Source organism: Salmo salar, chromosome ssa14 (genome assembly GCF_905237065.1).
Source record: "Salmo salar chromosome ssa14, Ssal_v3.1, whole genome shotgun sequence".
NCBI lineage: Eukaryota > Metazoa > Chordata > Actinopteri > Salmoniformes > Salmonidae > Salmo > Salmo salar.
This window is the reverse complement of record NC_059455.1, coordinates 67,323,848-67,345,463: the sequence shown is the minus strand read 5'-3', so window position 1 is coordinate 67,345,463 and position 21,616 is coordinate 67,323,848. Positions and strand designations below refer to the sequence as shown.

The 21,616-nt window shown below is 41.1% G+C and overlaps 1 protein-coding gene across 14 annotated transcripts in view; it reads right to left on the bottom strand.

The window, feature by feature from the left end:
* LOC106569872 (semaphorin-4A) overlaps positions 1 to 21,616 on the bottom strand; it is a 51,679-nt gene that overhangs the window by 27,044 nt on the left and 3,019 nt on the right. For 8 of the 14 annotated variants that reach the window (XM_045694721.1, XM_014141576.2, XM_045694726.1 and 5 more), the window contains one exon: positions 6,309 to 6,555. In XM_045694721.1, coding sequence (XP_045550677.1) covers positions 6,309 to 6,405 — 97 coding nt within the window. In that variant the 5' untranslated portion in view covers positions 6,406 to 6,555. Of the gene's footprint in view, positions 1 to 5,781; positions 5,917 to 6,308; positions 6,556 to 6,696; positions 7,990 to 9,233; positions 9,278 to 21,616 lie in introns of those variants that run through there. The other 6 variants (XM_014141574.2, XM_014141572.2, XM_014141573.2 and 3 more) reach the window with 3 other exon arrangements.

Sequence of the window (21,616 nt, the reverse complement as noted above, 5' to 3'; positions counted from 1 at the left end):
TAAGACAAACCGCTTTGTAAGTTAGGCGATTCCTGTACACAAACTCCAATAACGCAATGTTATTGTGAGAAAATGATAGGACTACAACTAGTGATACAACATTGTTGGCTGATATCGATATCCGATATTTCCCTTTCCAAAAATACCTGATGCCACATTTTTTTGCGGCCTTTAAAGCATTCTAGTACAGTTAAATATTTGAACACACACACACACTAACTGACCAAAAAGTTATTTTGTAAGTATTTAAGTATGTCCCCATCACTTACTTGCTGTGCTGTTGCGTTGTTCAGTCTCAACCAGGATTTCATCATACATGTCAAGCAGTGAAGTTTCAGCTCTGTCTACCCGTGGCCTCTCTTCATCAGTGCGCAGTGTCCTTTTCCATCTTGTCCAGCTGTGTCTAACATGTCACGTAAACCCTGTTTCTTGTCTGCATCGAAGTAGCGGTCCTTGTACCTAGCGTCGAGCATGTTGTCGACACAGTAAAGAGGCTCAGAGAGAATGCTACCGAATCGCTTGTTCACAGCCTCTAGTAGAGTACTTTTCAAGTTAACCCCACGGCCTGTGTTGGCATTTTTGTTGAGCAAGTGTTTCAATGCCATGAAAGGGGGAATCACGTCTGCTGCAGATGCAGTTGAGCTTATTTCTCAAGTTAGTTTTTCGAATGGGACTTGGAGTGTTCATGTTTCCAAGTTTCAAACATGCTCTCAAATGCCAGTGAAATGGCAGCAGTGGTATGAGAACCAGCAAATTCTTGAGCATGCAATGCGGTTTTCCTCAGTACAAAATCCTTGTCGACCCACTGTGCTGTCAGTAGTAGTTGCAAAGGGTTGGAAACTTTCCATGAGAAGTCAAGCCCTGGAATTTTGAGAATTTAGCTTAAATTCATCAAAACAGTCAGCTTATAACAGTGAACCTTTTTTGTGGGATACACAAGGCAATTCTAGGTCTTGTGGCATATTTTGGTTAAACTATCCCCAATTCAATAGAATTGCAACCATCTGCATGCACAGTGCATTCTTCCATCACATGCACAGTGCATTCTTCCATCACATGCACAGTACATTCTTCCATCACATGCACCGCTGATTCTCAAGATCTTGCACAGTAATGTGATGCTATTGAGCCCACGCTACTACACTGTCTGAGCCAAGGACTACATGCTTTCTGGTAAGATTTGATTACAATTACGAAAAAATAAATATATATGTGTGTATTTAACCTTTATTTAACCTGGCAAATCAGTTAAGAACAAATGCTTTTTTACAATGACGGTGAACAGTGGGTTAACTGCCTTGATCAGGGGCAGAATGACAGATATTTACCTTGTTGCTGGATCGAATCCCTGACCTGACCTTTCGGTTTCTGGTCCAACGCTCTAACCACTAGGCTACGTGCCGCCCCATAATACTGGGTGGGGTGAATATATTTTATATGACATGATTTTTTGTAAACTAGTAAATAGCAGCCCACAACAAAGTGTGTTTAAATCTGTTAACAATTTCTGCTAGTTAGTTTTTGCTACCATGTGGGTTTTAGCTTGCTTGAGCCTGCTAAATGAGTGTTAATTCACCTGTTTCTATACACGTTTTCATTTAAAAACATATCTTACAAAAGGAGTTGTTTAATCTAACTGCTTAACTATTTATCTGTACATGGAATTGTATTATGTTTTTTATTTGATGTGTGGAGACATTTCACTGCAGCAAATATAGTGAATACTGTGCCAAATCATGTGTGAAGAATGCATCAAAGATGAAGAATCATCTGGCCAAGTGCATAAAGTTCCCTCCTGAAACCTATAGCAGTAGCCATTGCGCGGATTGAGGAAGACAATGCCATCCTGTCTGATGTTCAGACTCTGCTTGCAGATGTAAGATAAGAAATCTATACTGCCCTGCCCACTTCACTGTTGCTCCAAGCAGAGGAAATTGCAGTTCTGAAATACATCAAAAAGCGTGAAGACTTCTGCCTGAAGCCCATACACGCCGCAGCGTACATGTTGACCCCAAGTATGCTGTCAAGAGCATCCTGTCTGGTGCAGAGATCAACAAGGCCTATGGTGTCATCACTACTGTCTCGCCACCTTGACCTGTATGAGGGCAAGGTTCTTGGCAGTCTGGCGAAGTACACTTCCAAGCAAGGGCTTTAGGATGGAGATGCAATATGTCAGTCGTGCCAACATCTTATCAGCCACCTGGTGGAAGGGACTTTGTGGATCTGAGGCTCTTTCCCCTGTTGCTTCCATCATCCTCCAAATCCCACCAATATTAGCCGCATCAGAGCGCAACTGGTCCTTGTTTGGGAACACACACACACACACACACACACACACATCCACACACACAAAGCACGCAACAGGCTGACTAATACAAGGGTTGAAAAATTTGTGGCCATCCGGGCAAATTTGAGGCTTTTTGAGCCTGACAACGAGCCATCCTCAACAAGGTTGGAAAGTGACAGTGAAGATGAGGCCTCAGAGTCTGATGTTCAAGAAGGGAGAAGACATAGAAGCCTGAGAGAAAGACAACCAAAGCTTTAGTTTCTAGACTATCATTTTACAGACGTATGTTGAAAACGTTTTTGGGAGATGCAATGGATCATTGGGGATCATTCAATATTCCCTTTGTTGTTCAGTGAAATCATCCCATGTGAAGAGTCAACTCATTTAAAGTTGAATTCGTAACTATATTTTAAAAAAAATATTATATTGGAAAAATTTAATCATTTGCAATTATGTCTACTTGTGATAAGGTAAAATGCTTATGTTTGTCTCTATATGATATGGTAACTATATCCAATGCAAAACATTAATTTGCATACATTTCCATTAATTCACATATATTCCTGTTAATTCCCATATATTCCCGTTAATTCCCCAAAATGTGCAACCCTAGTTGTCAGACTCGTAATACTCATGGGACTGACATTGCTGGTCCAAATGTCAGTTGTGTTGGATGTGAGTTTCAACAATACTGTGCAACTCCGGTAGGGCAGCATCTGAAAAATAGCGCCTACTTGGTAGTGTGTACCAGTCCTCGAAGTGCAATGAATTCCATTATCTTGGCATTAATGGATGTCGCCTTTAAGTTGTCTAGTTGAAATGTTCTTACTCTTTCAAATACCTGCTCGACTTGTTGACCGCTCGATCCACACAGCAGACATTGTGGGCTAGGTTAGGAATGCTGTGTTGCACGTGTAGAGCTGTATTTTTCGTGGTGTCATTACGTCATCTACCTATGTTATATAGGTATGCATGTCAGCTTTGACATCGGTTTTGCACATCAGCGTTAAACTAGACATCGGACCAATGCCGATGTTGGCATTTTTAGCTAATATCATCCGAATCCGATATGCTTACAGATATATCGTGCATCCCTAACTACAACCAAACTAAAGCAGCAGGCAGGTCTTAAGGCATCAGCCTGCCAGGCTCTCTTGGTCATCCCAGCCACAGGTAGCAGAGCTAGTCACCTTTACGAGCTGCATTGGAGGAGGGGGACGTCACAGGTTTCTATTAAGTTCCCTAAACCCCTGCCTGCCGCCAACCCTCCTTAAGTGATATCTGAAAGGAGAAAAGACCATGAAGCAGCTTTGTCTACATTCACCTTTCAGGAAATGATCAAAGATCAGCACCCCAGACCCTAATCCCAGGCCCTACACATTCAGCATTGATGGAGATGCTGATCTTGTGTCCCTAGATGGAGGAAGTGTTGTCAACTCTAACTTTGCATTTGTGCTGTATCATTGAGTGTGAGAAAATGGGCCTTGAACGGTGTGTTGGCAATTGTCTATGAGAATGGGCATTTTTCCAGGAGTTCAATTCAGGCTTCCAGCGAAAACTAAAAGCTTACCCTTTTCCCACTACTGAGCTGAGCTATACTGCAACGGCCTGTCGCTGGAACCTTGCTGAAAAGGACAACGTGAGAAGATGCTTCCATGCCAGCAAAGAACAGTTTGGGCTGGCACAATACTGTGAAAAGGGTAACGAGTGACCCCTACTTGTACTATTCCTGTGCAACACATACAAACACACACGCAACCGTATCTGATACTGTGCCCAAACAACAGAGCTATTCATTCCAGGCTACAAAGTAAACAAAACAAAAGGCTTCACCTACATCAGCAAATGTATCAGCTTTCACGTACATTTTTCTCCTCAATCAGGTCATCTTCGCTTCCTTTTCTTGTAGTCGGACCCCATTTGGGCTTCCGTTTGTGTTATACAGCGGGTCTTCTTAATTTTAACTTAGGGCCCTATAAACGCAAATGGAATCACGGAGTCGTAGGAAATCAACTAAATGTGTTGAGCCTATTAGAAGATTTATTCATTGTAAATCATAAGACATGAACAAAATGCATCAGTGACTAGTATTTTCCTTCAACTTTCTGAAACGGCACAGGAATGCCTGTGTGCGCGTGCGTATGTCTACACTGTTTAGCTGCTAGCGATAATGCTAATGATAACCTTCTAGCAGATATGCAAAGGCTTTCCCAAAAACCTTCTCAATTAAACGTTAGGCTACTTTGTAGTTACGATTGTTTGCATCAATCCAGTGGCCATTTGTTTTGCAAACTCTGCAATCACATGAGTGCTACAGAAACATTGCTAACCAAACAACGGCCTCTTTCTGGTGTGCACTTGCATTAAAAGGGTAACTACACCCAAAAATCTAAATTTCTTCTATTTCTACCAGACCTCAAAAGTAGGTTCAAGCATTGTTTTGGTTCAAGCATTGTTGTGGATTAAAAAAAACTAAATTGGATGTTCCCTTAAAACACGTGATTTTCAGAGCGAAAAAAAAACGTTTTACAGAAACCTTTAAAAACATAACGAAGAAAAAAGAATTTGGGAAAAAAAAACGTTTTATTTTTTAATAGGGCCCTATGAACATTAATGGACTTGAAACTGTTTTCCAACTTGTGCCAGTGTCCACATCTTGTCCCGTAATATTTGCAAGCCAAGGGCCTATTCGATTCCCTTCATGACACTGCAGACTATTTCCTTGTTTTACTGAGTAGTTCTCGGCAACTCAATATTTAGCATCACACAACACTTCCGATGTTAAGTATAAATCCATTAGGGCCTCGATCACAACAGACAACACAGCTTTTAAATTAACCACAAGCCATTCTCTGGAAAGATAAAAGGTAAATATTTGTGTGTGATACCATGCATCACGAGATATTTGATTAGAAATGGAGGCATTTTCAGTACAAACTAAAGCAGGAACAGTATTGTTATACAAACAAATGGCCAACAGTGGATGCTATTTACTTTATGTTACAACTTCCAATACTCAAAACTGGATCAAACAAAAACTGAAACAGTTTAAAAACCATATTACAAAAAAATATATTTTTACCCAGCCCCTTAACGATAGTAATGAATACAAGCTTTGAAGACGATGCAACAAAACAGTTCAACCATTGTGATGTCATCTGCTGGCTGCCTCGTTAACCATAATGCTTGTCCCATTAGTAGATCGTTAGTTGGGACAAAACTCGTGAGCTTTTCTTAAGATGGCAGGGAGCAGTGCTTTGTACGAGAGACAACAGAGCATCGGTTCAGCTCAACTTTCATTCCCCTCTCCAGAATATCCACAAATGATGTATGGCAACAGACCTGTAATAGGCTCACGTGGGACAACTTTGGACCTAGCATTACAATGTGCACATAAACACAGCACCACCATACACAGACAACAAAGATTTGTATTGTGATTAATTCTTCAAATTGGACTGAACTAACACGACTTAAAGCTGAAACTCCCTCACCAAGAGAACTGATTCGCCTCGCTCGTCAGTCACGGTCGCATTTCCACCCTGTTAGCGCTGTTGCACTTCTGACCTTCCGTTGGTCCTGTTGAACCTCCATCTTGTCATGTCAGGGATGCAGTTAATACCAGAGCTCTAATAGTGAACACCATAACAGAGATCAATACTTACCCAGCCATTCCAAGTCCTTACCATTTTAATATCACGACACAAGTACAGGAGCACTGTTAAATTGGACGTGTAAATGTCTGTGGACTGAGTGGGTGTCTTCAGCCCAAGCAGGGCATGACAGACAAGCATTCACACTAAGAGTGTCTTTCTGATCTGTTCTTAAGTCAAAAAACACAAATCCATAACTAGACAGTCACTGGAGCGTATCACAGCTGCAAAGTACTTTGCTTTAAGCGACTGTCACTTCATTTCAAGACAGTGAGACTAAATAAAAGCATTGAAATGTATCACTCCATTTCAAAGTTCATATTCACAATCGAGGAGCTAACAAGATCATAAAATGTGTTTCAACTTACCCATCGGAAAGGAGACCCGGGGGGTAAGCCTGGCCACACACACAGCCATAACCCATAGAATGACCACGATGATAGAGAGTAGGCCTTGGTGTTCCATGATGACCCAAAGACCAAAATCAGGGCTAGGGAGCTAGCGTCAGGCGAAAAGTGGCTGGTGCTTGTCTGAGATGTCAAACACTGGGTCTGTGGGGGCAGCACCGATGCAAAAGCCACTTCCTCTGGTCTCTGGAGCCAGCCGTCATCACATCTGAGGGAGAGAGAAAAAGAGAGAGAGAGAAAAATACAGAGATATTGAGGGAGGGTCAGAGAGAAGAGCAGTACTCCCTTAGCACGGTGGAGATGTGGGTGGACAGAGAGCCTGCATGCAAGGGAATGACTCATTTCTCACGAGAAGGGGGGGGGGTTGGAGTAGAGGCCACTTCCTCTAACACAAGAGTTTCCCAGACTTGGTCCCCGGGACCCAAAGAGGTGCACATTTTGATACATGTCCTAGCACCACACAGCTGATTCAAATAACCCACTAATCATCAAGCTTTGATCATTTGAATCAGCTGTGTAGTGTTATGGCAAAAGCCAAAACGTGGCCCCATTTGGGTCCAGAGGACCGAGTTTGGGAAACGATGCTCTAACACTACGAAGCAAAACCACTAGTATGTTTGAGCATTATAGATCATAACTAAGCATCATAAGGCACCATCAACCTGAGGGTTCTTTAGTTCTGTCATGTGACAGAGTTAAAATGATCTAATAAGTTCAGAAAAACATATCCAAATCAGTCGTCACCAGTCTGCATTAAGAGGAATAAATTACTTCAGACTAGTACAGGCTCTTTAGGGGAAAAAACATTACGAGAAACCTCATGGAATATCCTAAATTAAATGATTCATACGGTACAAAATTCAGTCATTTCGATTATAACTAGAGAAATGCCTGACAAACTGATGTTGGACGATCACTTTGAAATTCCATTTGACATACAGAACATCACGGGGGTTCAGTGACGAATACAGATATGACCTACTCTACACTAGGCTGAAATGACTGCTGCTCACAACAATATGATACTTTTAAAAGAAAATGATATAGGAAAATGCATTACCAATATGTTCATTGATATCTACTGTGCAAGGTAATTAGGGCCATGTAAAATCTATTTAAAATTGTCTAATTCCGTTTTTCCCCCAAATTACTTTTTCTTTGTTTAGTTTTTCCAGGATTAAGATTGTTCCTGTTTATTCTGGTTTTTGCTCTTAAAAGCATTTAATGTTTTCACGTGATCGGCGTTCAAGCAGGTAGAAACCCGGAAGGTATGACGTAGCACTGCGATGAAGTTAATAGGAATACAACTTTCAGATTGCAAAAATGTGTAATTTAAAAGGACGTCCAGGGTGCATTGCATGGTGCCGATGCCAGATATAGAAAGGAGCTAGAAATCCAATGAATGAAGGAACGTATAACGTCCCACCCAGCATAAGTTCACGTTGTCATGCTGCGTCACGCAGTTGCTAAGCTAATCATCACGCAATACTTCCTCACAGTCAGTGTTTATGTCGAGAAGGGTGCCTATTTTCGTTGAATGTATGTAATGTCACAATTAGGTTTGCACATTTTGGGGCACATTCAGAGGTGGAAACTTTCCGTGGGAATTAATGGGAATATGCAAATGAATATTAATACCATTTAAATGTAGATGTTTTTTTGCATTGGATATATTTACCATATATGGAGACAGAAACATAAACCTTTTACCTTATCATAAGTAGACAATTGCAAATGATAAAATCCTTCCAATAGAAACAAAAAAAACAATTTAGTTACAAACTGAAATGTAATTAAATGAGTTGACTCTTCACATGGGATGATTTCACTGAACAAAAGGGAATATTGAATGATCCCCAATGATCCATCGCAACGGTTCAATTCTCAAAAGTATATCTGCCATTGCGAATGTTGACTCTACTCTGAGGCACAACGATCTGCAGATTGAACATGGTGAGATTGTAGTCCTAAATTGATAGCTGTAAAATCACCTAAATAAAGTACACTAACTAGCTACGTTACATGCTGATATTGTCTTTGATATTATTGTGTGTAGCTACGTTTGCTAGCTAGCGACTTAGCTAGCTAGCCAGCCAGCCATCCCATAGAGAGCATTTCATTGTGGATTTTGTAGTAGACAATATCTGCAACAGATTTCCACAATGTTTTCCATTTTGCTACCAACCTTATAACGTACAAATAAGAAAAAATTAATAAAATCACAAAAAAACATTTCTCAGTGTTATTTAACACTGTGCTTCAGAAGGTTGAAGGGAAATGCAATATGTTCATTTCTTATGGTATTCTTGGTCAAAATAATTTTAGAATATATTTACTACTAAATTCTATACATTTTCTAATATTGTTGAATACCGTTTTAATGTCTGGATTTCGTGATTCCGTCCGCATTCTCGACATCCAGGATTTTATAGGGCACTATTTAAGTAAGCTCTACATGGCGAGAAGCCCCCATAACGCCATAGACGGTGGCAACTCTGTGTTGGGTCACTAGGCCAATCAAGAACAGAGTCCACCCCTGTCAGAGTGGCATAACAGGATTACCCAGATCTGTAGGCATGAGGATTAGCACAGATATGTCTTTACCTGTGGCAATGAGGACAGGTTGAAGTCTCAGGCTGTCTAGACAGAAGCACCTCGCCAACAGATCTCATCATTAATCTGAGTAATCATTCCAAGTCAATCTACTGGAACTATAAATATACCTGCCACTCATCCCTTCATCAGTCTTACCACAACCCTTTTGGAGACTGTATTATCTAACTCGAATAAGTCTAATATAAAATTTACAATATTTTCACAACATCTACTACAGCAGGCCATTTGTCCAAAATGTGAACAAGCAACCTTTATATAAAGTACATTTACCTATGTCAGGGTGACCCATCTTCTGGAGGTTTCAGAGTTTCCTTCTGTAGAATGAAAACATCCAATTCAGTAGCTACTAATCTCCCTATTCCAGCAAAACAAAAAACACACCTCAAACATTCATTCACCAAGGGGTTAAAGTTCAGAGAGCAGAGCCTGTTTGAGATCTCCTTGGTGGTCAGTCTTTGCGTTGCCAAGCTTCTCCAGTTGTCTCCACCCTGGTTTCTCACAGTGTCAATCTCTCTTTCTCCCTTTCAGTTTCTCTCTCCCTCACCCTGTTTCTACCTTTCTGGGCAGTGTTGTGAAGGATGCTGGTATCTCATAGGGCGAGATGTGCGCAGGCGATGCTGTATTCCTGCAGGGCACTAATAGAAAACAGAGCGTTGTCTGGGGGATCTTACAGTTATCTGGGACCAGCTTTTGCAGAACCGGTTTTTCAGGCTTGGTAGACCAGGTTACATCACTGGAAAATCTGGCTGGTTTTTCCATCACCTAGATTGACCCTGAACTCTGGGACAGTGGTTCCCAACAGTTTTCATTTAATGTACCGCCAACTGAATTTGACTCTGCCTGGAGTACCCACTATTGTGCATTTTATCAGTAAGACTAAAGGTCTAAAGAGTCTTCTCAAGTACCCCCTGTGGCTAGACCACATACCCCCAGGGGTCCTAGTACCCCTGGTTGGGAACCACTGGTCAGGGATATGCCCACATTGATGACATTTGAGCATTAACTCAATGTACATGAATTGAGTTATTATACTTGGGTGATAAAGTATAAAAACTCACTGGAATCATTAAGACTACTAGTCCATGACCATCAGAATAAGAAGGATTAGGGACGCCAGCATGTCCATGTGACACCTCCAGCGTGACAAACACGTGATCAAAGCGAGAACTGCATGTAGCCACGTGTGCACACTTTGTTTAATATCCTTTGCTCGTTAGTGAGTTCTTAGCCCAATTATAGATCATTTGTAGTCAGCAATAGGGGAGTGATTGCTTCCTACAAGGGCACAAAACGAGTACATTTCTAAACATCTTTGAAAAGCGAGTCATGTAAAGAGCATTATTTTGGTCTTAAAGGTGCAGTGTAGTATTTTGAGACAGGCTTGAATAAGCTAAGTCGCCAATAGGCAGAGGATACAGATTCTCTGTAATAAATGGTGTGCCAGTGGCTATCAAAAGGTGAGCATTTGCACACTGAAGTCGGTTACGACCCCGAACTGCAGTCAGATCAAGACCCTGGTGAGGACGAAGAGCACGCAGATGAGCTTCCCTGAAAACGGTTTCTGCCAGATTGTGCAGAAATTCTTTGCTTGTGCACACACACAGTTTCATCAGCTGTCCAGCTGGCTGGTCTCAGACGATCCCGCAGGTTAAGAAGCTGGTTGGAGGTCCTGGGCTGGCGTGGTTACACATGGTCTGTGGTTGTAAGTTCTGTTGGACATACTGCCAAATTCTCTAAAATGACGTTGAGGCGGCTTATGGTAGAGAAATTAACATTAAATTATCTGGCAACAGCTCTGGTGGACATTCCTGCAGTGAGCATGCCAATTGCACGCTCCCTCAACACTTTAAACATCTGTGGCATTGTGTTTTGTGACAAAACTGCACATTTTAGAGTGGCCTTTCTTTGTCCCCAGCACAAGGTGCACCTGTGTAATGATAATGCTGTTTAATCAGCTTCTTGATATGCCACATGTCACGTGGATGGATTATCTTGGCAAAGTAGAAATGCTCACTAACAGGGATGTAAACAAATGTGCACAACATTTTAGAGAAATAAGCTTTTTGTGGGTATGGAAAATTTCAGGGATTTTTTTTCAGCTCATAAAACATGGCTATTTACATGTTGCGTTTATATTTTTGTTCAGTGTATCTCTATGAATGCACCTTTGGATTGAAGAGGCAGACAAATAGGAGAAATGTGGCGTAACCTCTTAAATGATAAATTTCTCAAAGTAGGAATATCGCAAAAATATGATCAATGGCTCACTCGAGAGAAGACGTCCTCGCGCATTATGACATCAGCCAGTATTTAAAGCTGACATGTATGATAGACATTTTCGCGATATAAAAGTTGTATTCCTATTAACTTCCAGTGTAGTGACACCGGCTTTAACATAATGCTATGTCATCCCGGCCAAATTTCTGCTTGCTTGAAAGGCAATAGCGCAGAGACAGATGAAAACATGAAAAGGCCCCCGGGAATTGATTGAACATCGCTCAGAGATTCACAAAAACAATATAACATTCAAAATAGGTGAATCTTTACTTTAATAAAGCAGCAAAGTGGACAAATAATCTCTCTACGGTCAAATACTTCTTGAATTTCACAGTACCCTTCTAAATTACAAGTTTACTTCGGTGTGTGAATCTGAATTGGGGCTAAACAGAACTTTCTCTTAAAATAAAAAACATTTCGTATGCAGCTTCCCCAAATCTGTCAAAAAAAAGCAGTGCAAAACAGAGCCACCAAAACAACAAGGGGATTAGGCGAATAAGGAAAGCAAACCGACAAAGCTTTTCTGTGTGATAACTGCTTCATATTAAGATTTTGAGTAGTCCATACAGCGACAATAGTTCAGATGTTTATACCGTAATGTGGGTGCTAAAACCACCAAATTCTGGTCAGGGTATAATCTGAGACAAAATTGGGCACTAGGGTTAAATTAAAATGTCACTATGACTCATTGGGGTAGGGCTGTTGAGATAACCGTATTACCCCCACACCGGTAGTCATGTGTCATGACCACAGTAAAATTCCCAAAAAAGTCATCTCCTCCTTTGCATTCAGGACATGCGTTGGTTGTCTAACTCACTAATGGCCTGGTACTCAAGGATCTATTGTCCTTCTAACCACTGAAATCAAGCCTGAAAAAAAAAAAAATGAAATAAAATAATGATTGTGCCGTTTGTTATACAATACATAGATTACAGACAATTACGCACAGCAGAAAACTGTAATTATTTTATTTATTTAAGATGTCTTTAATTGTTCTAGCCTATATTCCAAAATTAAACAAATTCTAGTAAATCGCCTTTGAATGTGGAATGTATTATTATGAATACTGGATGGACTGGTTACCTTATGCTACACTCCAAAGTTTTTATCAATAAGTCTGGGAGAGATCCTATGGGCCTAGGCGATGCTGTTGGTTCATTGATTGTGCAGGGCGGCTTATAGAGTTAGCCTACAATAGTGAATTTGGATTGATTTTTAATAGCCTAGTAATTTGACATGTTTTTATATTTTCATAATTAATAGGGTGACACATTAGGATACCTTTAGCAACAGAATATCTCACTACCGTCCGTATGGAATATCACCTGTCGTGCAGCGAGAGGCTGCATGCTCCTCAAACAGAAGTTGAGGCAAGGAGTGAAATAACCGGTGTACCCTACCCAAACGAACAGGGGGATAGCGGCCTCCAGCGCATCGGGGGATGACATGTCTTTTTCCTCTGCCCCTGCGATAATGGTTCATTCTAAATCGAGAAAATGTGAATAGTCTGATCGATGAAAATATGATCACATGAGAGAAGTGTGTGCAGCCTGAGGCAAGGAACAGAGCGCAAGCTTTTTCTGCGACTTTCTCAAATCATCAGTAGCCTATAATCCAGGCCTGCTATAGTCGCACCATGCAGCCCATATACAGTGCCTTCAGAAAGTATTCAGACCCCTTGACTTTTTCCACATTTTGTTACGCAACAGCCTTATTCTAAAATAGATGAAATAGTTTTGTTTCTACATCAATCTACACACAATACCCCATAATGTCGAAGCAAAAAACTGTTTAAGAAATGTTTGCTAATAAGAAAACTTTGTTGAAGCACCTTTGGCAGCGATTACAGCATCGATTCTTAGGTATAACGCTACAAGTTTGGCACACCTGTATTTGGGTAGTTTCTCCCATTATTCTCTACAGATCATCTCAAGCTCTGTCAAGTTGGATGGGGAGCGTTGCTGCACAGCAATATTCAGGTCTTTCCAGAGATGTTCGATCAGGTTCAAGTCCGGGCTCTGGCTGGGCCACTCAAGGACATTCAGAGACATGTCCCAATGCCACTCCTGCGTTGTCTTGGCTGTGCGCTTAGGGTCGTTGTCCTGTTGGAAGGTGAACCTTCGCCCCAGTCTAAGGTCCTGAGCGCTCTGGAGCAGATTTTCATCAAGGATCTCTGTACTTTGCTCTGTTCATCTATCCTGACTAGTCTCCCAGTCCCTGCTGCTGAAAAACATCCCCACAGCATGATTCTGCCACCACCATGCTTCACTGTAGGGATGGTGCCAGGTTTCCTCCAGACGTGACGCTTGTCATTCAGGCCAAATTGTTGGTTTCATCAGATCAGAGAATCTTGTTTCTCATGGTCTGAGAGTCTTTAGGTGCCTTTTGGCAAACTCCAAGCGGGCTGTCATGTGCCTTTTACTGAGGAGTGGCTTCCGTCTGGCCACTACCATAAAGGCCTGATTGGTGGAGTGTTGCAGAGATGGTTGTCCTTCTGGAAGGTTCTCCCATCTCCACAGAGGAACTCTAGAGCTCTGTCAGAGACCATCGGGTTCTTGGTTACCTCCTTCACCAAAGCCCTTCTCCTCCAAATGCTCCGTTTGGCCGGGCGGTCAGCTCCGGGAAGAGTTTTGGTGGCTCCAAACTTCTTCCATTTAAGAATGATGGAGGCCACTGTGTTCTTGGGGACCTTCAATGCTGCAGACATGTTCTAGTACCCTTCCCCAGATCTGTGCCTCGACACAATGCTGTCTCGGAGCTCTACGGACAATTCCCTCGACCTCATGGCTTGGTTTTTACTCTGACATGCACTGTCAAAAGTAGGACCTTATATAGACAGGCACGTGCCTTTCCAAATCATGTCCAATCAATTGCATTTACCACAGGTGGACTCCAGTCAAGTTGTAAAAACATCAAGGATAATGAATGGAAACAGGATGAGCTCAATTTCAAATCTCATAAGTCTGTTTTATTCTTATTGAAAAATTTGCAAAGAATTCTAAAAAAAAAAAACAGTTCTCTCTTTGTCATTATGGGTTATTGTGTGTAGATTGCTGAGGATTTTTCCCCCCTCATTTAATCCATTTTAGAGTAAGGCTGTAACGTAACAAAATGTGGAAAAAGGTTAAGGAGTCTGAATACTTTCCGAAGGCACTGTATGTTTTGATTTCTAAGCCATTCTAACCACACCGCTCACGTATATGTTATTCAATCATTGAACCCACACTGCTCGCGAGCGTCTGCTTGGCCAAGCGCTAAAATAGAACTTGGTTCCATTTGTGTCGGTTGATGCGCTGTAAGTCCCGCCTCATCCATCTCCTCGTTGGGTTTCAGGAGCATATACCCACGTGCCATCTCGTCATTGGTTTTTAGAAGCATATACCCACGTGGGTGATTGAAAGATGAACTGATGTCCACACTCCAGCCCAGTTGGTTGTAGTAATGCACCTTAAAAAGGATCGGACCCATTCTTCAATTTTCACCTAAAATGACATACCAAATCTAACTGCCTGTAGCTCAGGACCTGAAGCAAGGTTATGCATATTCTTGATACCATTTGAAAGGAAACGCTTTGACGTTTGTGGAAATGTGAAAGGAATGTAGGAGAATAACACATTAGATCTGGTAAAAGAATAAAAATGTTTTATTGTTTTAATCCTCATCTTTGAAATGCAAGAGAAAAGGCCAACATATGACTTAGCCTCTCTAGGGTATGTGGGACGAAATCGTCCCACCTACTCAACAGCCAGTGGAATCCCGTGGCGCGTTATTCAAATACCTTAGAAAGGCAATTACTTCAATTTCTCAAACATATGACTATTTTACACCATTTTAAAGACAAGACTCTCGTTAATCTAACCACACTCTCCGATTTCAAAAAGGCTTTACAACGAAAGCAAAACATCAGAGTACCCAGCCAGATATAATCAGACACCCATTTTTCAAGCTAGCATATAATGTCACATAAACCCAAACCACAGCTAAATGCAGCACTAACCTTTGATGATCTTCATCAGATGACAATCCTAGGACATTATGTTATACAATACATGCATGTTTTGGTCAATCAAGTTCATATTTATATCAAAAACCAGCTTTTTACATTAGCATGTGACTTTCAGAACTAGCATACCCACCGCAAACTTCCGGTGAATTTACAAAATTACTCACGCTAAACGTTCACAAAAAACATAACAATTATTTTAAGAATTATAGATACAGAACTCCTTTATGCAATCGCTATGTCCGATTTTAAAATAGCTTTTCGGCAAAAGCACATTTTGCAATATTCTGAGTAGATAGCTCGCCATCACGGGCTAGCTATTTAGACACCCACCAAGTTTGGCCCTCACCAAACTCCGATTTACTATTAGAAAAATTTGATTACCTTTGGTGTTCTTCGTCAGAATGCACTCCCAGGACTTCTACTTCAATAACAAATGTTGGTTTGGTTCAAAATAATCCACAGTTATGTTCAAATATCCTCTGTTTTGTTTGTGCATTCAAGACACTATCCGAAGGGTGACGCGCCCGACGCGTTTAGTGACAAAAAAATTCTAAATATTCCATTACCGTACTTCGAAGCATGTCAACCGCTGTTTAAAATCAATTTTTATGCGATTTTTCTCGTAAAAAAACGATAATATTCCGACCGGGAAACCCTGTTTTAGTTCAAAGACGAAAAAATAAAAACATGGTGTCGCCTCGTGCACGCGCCTCAGTCTCATTGTTCTCTGATCGACCATTATCCAAATGCGCTACTGTTTTTCAGCCAGGGCCTGCAAAGACATCATTCAGCATTTTGCCGCCTTCTGAGAGCCTATGGGAGCCGTAGGAAGTGTCACGTTACAGCAGAGATCCTCAGTTTTCAATAAAGAGAGTGTAGAAGCCCAAGAAATGGTCAGACAGGCCACTTCCTGTAAGGAATCTTCTCAGGTTTTTGCCTGCCATATGAGTTCTGTTATACTCACAGACACCATTCAAACAGTTTTAGAAACTTTAGGGTGTTTTCTATCCAAAGCCAATAATTATATGCATATTCTAGTTTCTGGGCAGTAGTAATAACCAGATTAAATTGGGTACGTTTTTTTATCCGGCCGTGCAAATACTGCCCACTACCCTAGAGAGGTTAGGAATCTAGGCGAAATTTCGATTTTGGCCACTAGATGGCAGCAGTGCATGTGCAAAGTTTTAGACTGATCCATTGAGCCATTGCATTTTTGTTAAAAATGTTGCGTCACGACTGCCCAAATGTGCCTAATTGGTGTATTCATACATTTTCAAGTTCATAACTGTGCACTCTCCTCAAACAACAGCATGGTGTTCTTTCACTGTAATAGCTACGGTAAATTGGACAGTGCAGTTAGCTTAAATTCTTGTTAATCTTCCTGCCCATATCAGACATGTCTATGTCCTGGGACATTTTCTTGTTACTTACAACCTCATGCTAATCACATTAGCCTACATTAGCTCAACCGTCACGCAGGGGGAAACACCGATCCTGTAGAGGTTAAAGTTAAACTGCCAAAGTCCAAAGGAGAGGAAGCCTGAAGAGAGATTACTAGAAACTAACTTGGTTTAACGTTACCCTTTTATCTGTGGATTAATTGTTGTAGAGGACCATGTGCATTTCAGGTAAAATAACAACCCAATGTTTATATCCCAGGACAAATTAGCTAGCAACAGCAAGCTAGCTAGCTATTGCCATAAATGTTTAATACTTTTCGACCTGTCCCCAAATTAATATAGTTGGTTCAGAGTTTGCTTTGATATTTCAACCTGTGTGTCCTGAGTGCGTCTGGGGTGGCTTGACAAAAATCAACATGCGCACGTGCGGTCTGGTCAGCATGTAAGGTTTGTATCATTAACAACTATTGTTATTTGGCAACTTTAAATCTAGCGTAGCCTATAGAACCTGTTTCAAATAATCCCTTTTACACTCAACATAGCCTTCATATGCGCACTCGCTATGGAATGGGAAAAATATCCTTTCAATTTTATTCAGCTAAGTTCAATTATATTCTTCTTACTATAAATTCATATAAAATAATGACATATCTTGTCTGCTAAATGAACAAGCCTGTGGCATTTGGCATAGCCAGATAACATACAATAAATAGGCCAACCCATATTCTGTTCATCTGAAATACATTTTCTTCATATCATGTTTCTTTAGACCTACCTAAAACAAACAATGGATTCATTATGGTATATATATTCAATTGATGTATTATACTTCTTTAAATGTAGATGTTCCAACGGCACGCATCAGCGGCTTGTACGCAGCTTGTATGTGTGGAGGTCTCGAGATGCTAAACACGTTTATGTTCATTAACTGTGAATTACCCTTGAGACGGGCAGTCTTTCGCATGACAAAATGTCATGACCTTTATAGCCCTAGGTAGGGGTAACCCCAGCTGCAAAGAAAGAGAAGACTTGTCTTTGTCTGGGTATATGGGTATGTATATATGGCGTCGAGAGAGCGGGACAGAGAGAGAGCGTGAAAGCGAGAGGAAAATCTGGAATGGCTCAGTGAAGGCTTTGATCCCCTAGGCCCCTGTGGGGTTGCCATGACTACAGCAGATCTGACCAGCCCAGAGCATAGAAAGGTGAGAAGGAGGAAGAACTGTACAAACCGCTCATGTCCAGAAGTAATTTAGCCATTGGTGCTCTGTAGAGTTGGCATTTCTCGAGTTCTCGTGTCAATTAACTTGTAACTTGACATTCCTTAATTACTCATTATAATAACAAAGTCAGATTTAAAGTGGAACTGACAGCGTTTTAGCAACATGAAATTGTATTAAAATCTGTTCATATACACCCACATTTTGGGGCTCCTGAGTGGCGCAGCAGCCTAAGGCACTGCATCTCAGTGCTTGAGGCATCACTACAGACACAGCCTGGATCCGAACAAGGGCATCACATCCGGACGTGATTGGGAGTCCCATAGGGCGGCGCACAATTGGCCCAGCGTCGTCCGGGTTTGGCCGGTGTAGGCCGTCATTGTAAATAATAATTTGTTCTTAACTGACTTGCCTAGTTAAATAAACATATGACCGTTTTCATACTCTACTTCAATCCCCAACATTCTATTAAAGTAAGGTATTTGTGAAAATTCTATAGCAATATAGAGAGTTATAAAGCGGCTGCGCGTTTGGACAATTAATAGACACTGCACTAAATAAACCATAATAAAAACATCCGTCTTGTCCAGGACCGGACTCTACACAGCAATAGCCAATCAGAGCTACGGTAGGCCTATATGAAAATAAGCCATTTTCCACACAGGCCTGCCATCATTCACTTTAAACTGGGCTGCGTGTTTACAGGCAGCAGTAACAGCGTGACTTTAGATCATTAGAAAGCATTCGCCAAAAGCCACAAAATACACCCGAATGGATTACTGCAAATATGCAAATTCCACAGGAGTCCTCTTAGATTTGGGAACTTTACAGTCTTATTGATCAAACAATGAGGTAGGCTCTCTCTCACTCAGTTGCCTATGCACATCAACAACAAGATCAACTAATGTTAGCAAGAGTGAGATAGGAGCTCAAATCTAACGAGTGAACGGTAGATAAACCCTCTCAAAACCTTTTCAGCTTGTCGATGGAGAATAGTTGCCCGCTTGCCTTTCTGCAGCTTGCCTGCCAATTCATGCTTGTCCCAAACCACATTTTGACAACTGAGTCGGAACCTGCCTTGCCGCCCATTTGACGGACGCCAAATACATTTCATTGACAGCCAGAAGAGGACTGGCCACCCCTCAGCCTGGTTCCTCTCTAGGTTTCTTCCTAGGTTTTTGGCCTTTCTAGGGAGTTTTTCCTAGGGAGTTTTTCCTAGCCACTGTGCTTCTTTCACATGCATTGCTTGCTGTTTAGGGTTTTAGGCTGGGTTTCTGTACAGCACTTTGAGATATCTGCTGATGTACGAAGGGCTATATAAATACATTTGATTTGATTTGATTGACAACTAAGAGATAGGCTAACTGTGGATAACAGTTGTTAAAGTTCAGCATAGCTACCTAGCAAAGTGATTCACATGTTTTGCTAGCTAACCAAATGACACCTGCATCTCTAGCTGTAGACACCAAAAAACGATATGGGGGGAAAAGTTGTCCACTCACCCAATGACATCATCCTCCCAGCAGCTAGCTATACTGAAAAAAAATATAAATGCAACATGCAACAATTTCAAAGATTTTACTGAGTTATAATTCATATGAGGAAATCAGACAATTGAAATAAATTAATTATGCCCTAAGCTATGGATGTCACATGACTGGGAATACAGAAATGCATCTGTTGGTGACAGATCCAACCTCTTACATCTAGACGTTCCGCTAGCGGAACACCTGCTCTATTATCCAATGATGGGCGTGGCGCGAAATACAAACTCCTCTAAAATACAAAAACTTCCATTTTTCAAACATATGACTATTTCACAGCATTTTAAAGATAAGACTCTCCTTTATCTAACCACACTGTCCGATTTCAAAAAGGCTTTACAACGAAAGCAAAACATTAGATTATGTCAGCAGAGTACCAAGCCAGAAATAATCAGACACCCATTTTTCAAGCTAGCATATAATGTCACAAAAACCTAGAAGACAGCTAAATGCAACACTAACCTTTGATGATCTTCATCAGATGACAACCCTAGGACATTATGTTATACAATACATGCATGTTTTGTTCAATCAAGTTCATATTTATATCAAAAAACAGCTTTTTACATTAGCATGTGACGTTCAGAACTAGCATACCCCCGCAAACTTCCGGGGAATTAGCTAACATTTTACTAAATTACTCACGATAAACGTTCACAAAAAGCATAACAATTATTTTAAGAATTATAGATACAGACCTCCTCTATGCACTCGATATGTCCGATTTTAAAATAGCTTTTTGGTGAAAGCACATTTTGCAATATTCTAAGTACATAGCCCAGGCATCACGGGCTAGCTATTTAGACACCCGGCAAGTTTAGCACTCACCAATATCAGCTTTACTATTATAAAAGTTTCATTACCTTTTGTTGTCTTCGTCAGAATGCACTCCCAGGACTGCTACTTCAATAACAAATGTTGGTTTGGTCCAAAATAATCCATCGTTATATCCGAATAGCGGCGTTTTGTTCGTGCGTCCCAGAGACTATCTGAAATGGTAAATCAGGGTCGTGCGCATGGCGCAATTCGTGACAAAAAAAATCTAAATATTCCATTACCGTACTTCGAAGCATGTCAACCGCTGTTTAAAATCCATTTTTATGCCATTTTTCTCGTAAAAAAGCGATAATATTCTGACCAGGAATCTCCTTTTAGCTAAACTGAGGAAAGTAAACAAAGCTTTCGGTCGACGCGGGCACGAGCCTGAGTCTCACAGTACTGTAACCAGCCACTACCCAAACGCGCTACTTTTTTTCAGCCAGAGCCTGCAAAGCCACGATTCAGCTTTTTACCGCCTTCTGAGACCCTATGGCAGCCGTAGGAAGTGTCACGGGACAGCTAAGATCCTCACTCTTCAATAAACAGAGACAAGAAGAACGACACCTTGTCAGACAGGCCACTTCCTGCCTGAAACCTTGTCAGGTTTTTGCCTGCCAAATGAGTTCTGTTATACTCACAGACACCATTCAAACAGTTTTAGAAACTTTGGAGTGTTTTCTATCCATATGTAATAAGTATATGCATATTCTAGTTACTGGGTAGGAGTGGTAACCAGATTAAATCGGGTATGTTTTTTTATCCAGCCGTGAAAATACTGCCCCCTAGCCATAACAGGTTAAAAAATAAAAAGGCCCTCAGGATCGCATGATATTTCTGTGCATTCAAATTGCCATTGATAAAATGCAATTGTGCTGGTTGTTCATAGCTTATGCCCACCGCCACCATTGGGCACTCTGTTCACAACTTTGACATCAGCAAACCGCTCGCAGACACAACGCCATACACGTGGTCTGTGGTTGTGAGGCCAGTTGGACGTTCTGCCAAATTCTCTAAAACGACATTGGAGGCGGCTTATGATAGAGAAATTAACATTAAATTATCTGGCAACAGCTCACGTGGACATTCCTGTAGTCAGCATGCCAATTGCATGCTCCCTCAAAACATCTTTGGCATTGTATTGTGTGACAAAACTGCACCTTTTAGAGTTGCCTTTTATTAACCCCCAGCACAAGGTGCACCTGTGTAATGATCATGCTGTTTAATCAGCTTCTTGATATGCCACACCTGTCAGGTGGATGGATTATCTTGACAAAGGAGAAATGCAAACAAATTTCTGCACAAAACTTGACAAATGTGCATTTTGTGAGTATGGAACATTTCTGGGATCTTTTATTTCAGCTCATGAAACATAGGACCAACACTTTACATG